This window comes from Osmerus eperlanus, chromosome 14 (genome assembly GCF_963692335.1).
Source record: "Osmerus eperlanus chromosome 14, fOsmEpe2.1, whole genome shotgun sequence".
NCBI lineage: Eukaryota > Metazoa > Chordata > Actinopteri > Osmeriformes > Osmeridae > Osmerus > Osmerus eperlanus.
The window spans coordinates 4,176,415-4,183,962 of NC_085031.1; the positions used below are offsets into that span (position 1 = coordinate 4,176,415).

The 7,548-nt window shown below is 44.1% G+C and overlaps 1 protein-coding gene across 1 annotated transcript; it reads right to left on the reverse strand.

Annotated features, from left to right (window-relative positions):
• Window positions 1–46: 46 nt before the first annotated feature.
• ppp1r26 (protein phosphatase 1, regulatory subunit 26) lies at window positions 47–7,329 on the reverse strand. Its single transcript, XM_062478949.1, has 4 exons — window positions 7,194–7,329; window positions 2,380–5,873; window positions 604–718; window positions 47–396 (listed from the first exon to the last, which is right to left on the reverse strand). The coding sequence occupies exons 2-4, from the start codon at window positions 5,796–5,798 to the stop codon at window positions 295–297; spliced, it is 3,636 nt and encodes a 1,211-aa protein (XP_062334933.1). The 5' UTR covers window positions 5,799–5,873; window positions 7,194–7,329; the 3' UTR covers window positions 47–294.
• Between the last annotated feature and the right edge of the window lie 219 nt (window positions 7,330–7,548).

Sequence of the window (7,548 nt, forward strand, 5' to 3'; positions counted from 1 at the left end):
TCATGTAAAAAATTTAATTCAGTTTCACATTTCGTTTAATTTCTGTATTTATTTACGGACGTTATAAAAGTTACAAACCATGCTCCTTGCCTAGGCGTAAAAACATTAGGATTTTGCCCCACAAAACGGTATAACAAGTGTAGGCCTATGTTTCCAAAACTAATTTTGTATTTAAATTTATGGTTGTAAAAACGAAAAACATAACTGGAATTATTTCATCAAAAACAAAACAGCAAAACTGCACAAACAATGAATGGTCAACAATACAAATAAAATCAGAACCTGTTCTTCAATCTACTGCCCAATAGTTTCTCTTGAGGATGGGAGAAACTTGAGCTGTCTTTTTGCAGGTTTCCCGTTTCTCTTCATGAAAATAACTTTATATGACTCAATTTCCTAAAAACAAACATTCATTAAATTACTGGGGTATTTGGATAATATACTTAAGAACAGATGTTGATTAAGTGCTTGACAGTAAAATTATATTCTACGCAATTTACACTTGTGTTTACATTCTATTACATTCTAGACCAGAAGACTGAGTGGATTCTGATCAAATCCAAACTAGATAAAACTTTTATTGAACTTTCTCTAGTGGTGTACCTGTGGTCCCTTTAGAGCCATGCACCTCCTGTGAAACGCCTGGCTCCTCTCCTCTGTGTTGAGAGCGATGTATGGGCTGGGTAGGCCCCCAGGATCAATGGCTTTGGACAGAGACCTGGGGCAGGGGAAAATCAGTGGAGGCAGTCAGACTACAGCCTCTTACAGTTTACCAAGCATTACATCCCCCATTTCTTTAATATTATTGTACGGAGAACATGTAGGACAACCATGGCATATTCTCAACAATGGCAAGTTGTTTTTTCATGGTTGTTCTACATGTTATGTACTCTGTACAATACAGGAAAATTAAATGGAGGATGTAATGCTTGGTAAATGCTGATGGGGTGGGAGTTGTTCTGATCAACAAGCTAAAAAAATAACCTTTATAAACCTGTTACTCCATGTTATAAATGACCCATATAGAGCTTTACGATGAAAGGGGAACACATGTTTGGAATTCACTCTTTATTACACATTTTTATAACACAGTCTTTAAAGATACAGTCAAAGTTTCTCTCCTCTGACAAGGTAAAGTGGGTGTCGGACTGGAGGGGTAAAGTTTCAATTTCTGCAAAATATTTATGAAAACTGGCGATGCACAGCATGTTCAGTAAGTGTCTTTTTTCCTCATTTTTTCATAAACAAAAATAAATAACATTCTTTTCACATAAGAAATTCAAGGAAAACGACTCAACCATATACCAGTCAAAATAAAAAGCAATAACTTAAAACGCCAGTTGGCATTTTGAAGTTACAAGGAGCGCTGTAAGGATTTGCTGTGAGGACTGTGGAATTCTAATGAGGGACAGAGCTATTGAGATGGGCAGTGCGGCAACTTGTAAACTGTAAATTTGAAACGAACATAAGCTCAGCCACATGTAGAAGGAAATGGAGGGAACATACCTGACACTACATACAACTGTATTTTACCCGACACATCTAATTGAATACAAAATAAACCGTTTTAATGGACATGGGTGCTAAACTTTGACTGCTTCAGCTAAACATAGTTGATGATTATTCCTACATGAGTGTGGAGTCAGAGCTAGACAATCACAATAAACGTGTCTACTTGTCAAAATTAAAACAAACAAACACATTTCATTGTAATGCCAAGCAAACTGTAGTCATTCGCACATGATACAGGTCTAGTTTGAGTTTCTGTTAAAGGTTACTCGGTTCCAGAATTGTACTACAGCCAGTTACCATTTTATTGTGGAACTGTACTGGTTCGTTTAGCACCAGATGTCGGTTCATCTGTGTTTCTGGTAAATAACCACCCCATAGTTTGATTGTTGAGAATTCATACCAACATGTTTTTTTCTTCTTCTACCAATGTCAATTAATTGACATTAATGTGCCGATAACAATTTGTCTCAGTTCAGAGATTAATGAAAAGTGTACGGCCACACACAGATATGCATGGATTTGCCCATTCTAATGATTCATGCAAACCTCATGTCAGTTGATGGTTTGTATTGCTTTCAGGCATTCCAGTGATTTCAATATGGAATAACTAATCTCAGGGCATAACTGCACAAAGTAAAGTCTTGACATCTTGACGTTGTTTAAGATTTAAATAGCTGTATAAACGTACAAACATATAAAATGAAAGCTTTATGCATTATATACTGTATCAACATTCCCATGGTACCTACAAACAAAATAGGCTACACTTAAATTTCTACTACAAGGGCAAACTCAATGGTATCTCAAATCAAACTTGGTCTGCGATGCTATGTGGCCTCACAAACAAGAGGAAATACATGTACTTACAAAGTGGAAAACCCCTGCTTCTTCACTGGGCTTCTGCTTTCATCTGACTCGCATTCGGTCTCGTCTACACAATCGCCTTCCCCCGCTATCTTTTCTTGGCCCTCTATCTTCTTGCTCTCCCTTCCAATCTCTCTCTCGCCCCATACTGGGGAGCTCCTGTCCTTCCCTTTGCTTGCCTCCCTGCTCCTGACCTGGATGTGGTTGGTCTTACTAGCTGATAGTGGAACAAACGTGGTCTGGTCTTTGGACACGTGCGCCACGCTGCTCTGGGACCGGCCCGGGGTTGGGACTTGACCCCAGTGACCTCCTGGTACTAGGGTCTGCATGAAATACCTCCCTGCAGGCTGCCTGGTGGAAGTGGGAGGGAGGTGGGCACCAATGAAAGGGGGGCGGGAGACAGCAGACACAGGCATCTCTGGGGAGCAGTGGAAAGGAACTATAGGTTGGTTGCTCCTCGCAGATGGACAGACGGTGACGGGTGCATCTCGGGCAGAGTCAGTGTTTCTTCGCCGATGAGAGATGCCATCGCCACATGGGTATGGATACAGGGTGGTTGCTGCAGTCTCACCCATTCTGGCTAAGGTTGAATGGAATGGGTTAGGGCTCTGGATTCTGTTTCTTGTTTCAGCAGTTGGGGGGATCGCCTGGCTCTCGTGCAAAATGTCTGAGTCAGTGCTGGGTAGAGTGCCATGTCCTGGGACAGCCCCGCACCTCGTCACCTCTGATGGGATATTCTGGGAATCGTTGTGGCTTGAACTGAAACTGAACCTTCTTAGTTTCTGAGTTCTAGCGGGTCCGGCTCCATCTGCAGGCTCCAAAGGACTGGACCTGTGGGTAAAGGCTGGGGTGAAGCATGGACTCCTGGGCAGGTTGGTGGCAGAGCTAGAGTAGGCTGGAGAGGCAGTGGAGGTATTTAGAGAGATACCTCCATCCTGGCTATCTTTCTGCACAGAGGCACTCGGAGAACAATGGGATTCAAGGAACTGGGTATGGTCCCCTTTTGGAATTTCAGCCAGCTGATTTTCCAATTTAATGTCCTTCTCCGGGAGTGGATCAGTGCCTGCAATGATGTCATATTTCCCCATCTCGTCTGTGCCCACAGTTCCCATTGGGGTGCAAACCTTGGCCTTCTCAGCCAGGAACTTCCTGATCTCCAGCTCGATGCTGTCATCACTGTCTACCGAGCTACTGTCTTCCTTGATCTGGACAATCACCTGATTACTGTCACCCGATTGGCTCTCTGGGACTCCATTCCCTTTAGATCTACCTGTTTCACTTGCTTGATCTAAGGAGTCTTTTCTTTTATTGCTCAGTTGTTTGTGCTGTGGGGTGCTTTTACTCAACCTAGGTGTCTCTTTGCTATCATGCCTACCCTTGGTGTTAGCAGTCATACTCTTTAGCACAGCAGGCTTGGATATGACTTCAGCTGGGAGCCTCTTAGACGGCAAGGTGTCCACTTCTTTGAGGCCTTTCCTTGACTTCATCTTCAGATCCCTTGTTTTCTTCTTGATCTTCTTCTTAGTCTTGAGCAGGTCCTTTATTGCAGTATCCAGATCCTCATCGCTGTCCAGAGAGCTGCTCTTGTCTCCGTCACTCTGCTCTCTCCTCTCCGACTGAGCCATGAGCTGTTGGGTGTCTCTCTGGTGAGACACCGACGGGCTTGAGCTTCTGACGGGCTCTGTTAAGGGCTTTGGAATGCTCTGATCTTTAATTCTCTGATCAGTCACCCTTTCTTCCTTTGAAACCAACTTGCTGCTGCAGTCCCTTTTCAGCGTTTTGTTCTGCGTCACAGACCTCCCGGGTTTCTTCGGACCCTGTTTCAGCACCTCCAGACTGAGCTTGTTGACCCCCTCTGGACCACTTGCATCACAGGCAAAGTCAAGGCCTGTTGAGGCACACGTGGAGTCATCGGGACCTTGTTTGTGCATTTGAGCCTTCTGTTCCAGAAACTTTCTGATTTCCTGCTCTATCCCGTCCTCGCTGTCGACAGAGCTGTCGTCACTTTCGTTGCCTTGGCACTCGGAAGAGATAATGAGGGAAGGTTGGGGAGACTTGCTGCCAGGTAGGCTCACGTTGGGATTGAAGACCTCTGGCATGACTGCCTTTGAAATGTCCAGTATGGCCTCGGCACACATGAGTTCAGCAGTTGTAGTCGTGGCGACCTTCAGGGTCGCTGACGTGGGCTGCTCTAGTAAGGGTTCCATCTTGGATCCTCGATTTCGTTTGACTTTATGGCTGACCATAAATGTATTTTTAATAAGGGTGGACGGAGACCGCATCTGCAGCAGAGATTTGACATCCTTCTCTGGCTTTTTCTTTCTGGACAAGCGGTTTCTTTTAATTTCCTGGGCACTATTAGAGATCACTGAAGGGTATGATAATGGTTCTTTGCTTACAAGCTTATGTTTGAGTAAAGGCGGCTTGAGCACAGGCTTCTTCTCATTCTGCTTCTCCAGCTGGTAGCTGCGGATGGCTTCCTCAATACCGTCATCACTGCTGGAGTCAGTGTCTTCCTCTTTGACAGCCAGAGGCTTACAGGCTTCCCTCTCACCTGGCTCGTGTCTATCTTCCTTCTTCTCCAGCTGGTATAGCTGAATGGCTTCCTCGATGCCGTCGTCACTGCTGGAGTCCGGAGAGTCCTCCCCCTCCTCCACGGCCGCAGGGTTAGTCACTTTGTCAGACACGGGGTTTGCAACGGCGGGTCCAGGATACATCTTTTGGACTTCGGTGACTTTGCACGTGTCCACTCTCTTGAAAGGATTCTCTTTGAGAGGCACCTTGCTCTTGGTGAGTTTTTTCAAAGACGGGACAAGTGGGACAGCTTGGGCCTCTGCTTTCAGGATTTTTGGAGCCTGGTTGCTGGCAGTCAATACCTTATTGCTCTCTGAATATTGTTTGGGATTGTCTTGATAGGTTTGATCTGTCCTTGGGATCTTGGATGGTTGGAGAACATTGGTGGCTAACTCGGCCTTGCGTTTGCAGCCATCTTTTTCCTTCAGGTACTCCTGTATGGCCTCCTCAATCCCCCTGTCTACCGAGTCATCACTGTCAGACTCCTGGCTTCCGGAGCCGACAGGTGAGGATATTTCTGGCAGGAAGGGGTCAGTTGAACCCCTGCATTTCGGTTTGGGTCCAGCCATTGGATCTCCTCCCTGTCTTCGGGCCTTACAGCCTTGGGGTCGAGCCTCCTGTGCCGATAACACATTTCCCTCGACCTCGTCGCCCATCTCGAGTGAGGACTGGGTGCTTCTCAGGCTCTCTATGATCATCTGGACCTTCTCAGGGATTGGTGTGCCAGTGGAGGACAGGTCGCTGTCAGAGTCATTGAAGCAAAGCGGTAGGCTAAAGCCTCTGGGTGGGCCGCAGGTTCTCCATTCTGTGTGAATAGGCGCAACTGGAGGCACGTTCATCAAGTACATTCTAATGTGCAGCTGGGAGGTCTGTGGACCATAAGAGTGCAGCCTCTGCCTTTGACCACACTCACATTCTAAAACCTTAGGGAGACAAAAAGAAGAAAACGTTTAGCTATCAATCAATACCTTTTCATTGCAATTCAATTACAAATGTTCCATTCAGCAGCCTTATACTTCATTAAACAGGCATTGTATATGATAATGGACATCGTATTATTCACAATCATAGATTATGAGATTTGAAATCATAGAGATTTGATTTGAAACTTGAAATGACAAATTTCACACAAAAAAACGACTTTCATTTAGTATCACAATTCGTGAAAGGCCAAAGTAGCATGCCAAAAAGTTTGAATAAATGTAATTATTCATGATCAACTTCGTGCATGACTCAACCTATTAGATTTCCTATGCACGTCATGCGCGGATGCACAGTATCAAACTAGCAGGTGTAGCGGGGTAGTCATGTGTAGCGCGCAGCTTGAACTAAGCGTTCTATTGCAGTGCTACATCTAAAGAGTCTGAATATGGCCTAATGTTGCAACCGAGGTTCTAACCAGAGATTATATTACCTCAGGTGAATAAACGATGGAGGGCCGAGCGAACGAAGAAATTAAATGCCTCAATTTAATTGGGCCTCTAAGCAAGTTATTAAGGTACTACTCTTCAATAACAATACTGTTTAGGCTGCTTTCCAATAGTGTTATAGGCTATAGGCTGTATGCAAACATCAAATGGCCACATAGCCGACAGCCATTGTCCGAAAAACTGCCAACAGCCACTATCACAAAAAAGGTTTCCTTTAAAGACAGTAGCCGCTTCAATCGACTAAAATGTACAGTAACTTTAGCTAAAAGTACCAATTTGTGTAGAGCTGCACCTGAATAAAATAATCATCTTTTCTATTCTACAGCCTGTCTCATAACAGCCTTTGCGTGTTTCGTTTCGAAAAATTGCTTGGCTCCTCCATTTCGGCTGCAGCAACGCCACCCTGGCTGTCCCCGTATCCCTCTAGCGGCTCGGACTGCATTGATGCCCGGTGTGTATCGCTAGGAGACACCGAAGAGTGAACAATGTTCCCCCGCTACCCGGCCACGTAACGTGAACCATATCTACATTGACAACATCGGTCGAGGCAATTACAATCGGTCTTATTTTTCCACGACAACCTTTCAAACGTTTCTCTATTTCTTAATGCTGAGATATATTGAGATCCCCATTGCGCCGTAGAACTACCTATTCGGCGACTTCTAAGACACAACTGGCGGGCCCTCCACATAATAACCCCGGCATTTTTTCCTGGGAAGAAAACCTTTGTGTTCTGCACCAACGCAGCATATAAGCATTTTTTTTGAATGTTTAGCAAATTAAGATTAAGGACACTAACTTGTCTCAACTTACCTTATGGTAGTAAATCAGTCACTGAAATTATCATTCATCCCTGTATCGCTTCTATCCTTTCTATTCTTCAGACATTTCAGTATCCACACAACACGGACACGCGCACAGTGCATGAGGTTAAGCGAGGGTTGCCAGGTTCGGTTCACCATCCCTCTGTCAGGGTATCTAAAGCTTTCAAAATAAAAACTTTGGGGCTTAATCGTTATATGTTGACAGTAAATTTATAAAAGTTAAAACTTACTATAAACACCACCAATTTATATATATATATATATATATATATATATATATATATATATATATATATATGTAACTACTACAAATGTAAATGTAAAATGTAGTACTGTGCAAAATG

Coding starts and splice junctions, on each gene's coding strand:
- ppp1r26 (XM_062478949.1), bottom strand. CDS start 5,798: ATGTACTTGATGAACGTGCCTCCAGTTGCGCCTATTCACACAGAATGG. Junction 719..2,379: donor AAGCAGGGGTTTTCCACTTT/GTAAGTACATGT, acceptor CCCCTGCCCCAG/GTCTCTGTCCAAAGCCATTG. Junction 397..603: donor TGGCTCTAAAGGGACCACAG/GTACACCACTAG, acceptor GTTTGTTTTTAG/GAAATTGAGTCATATAAAGT.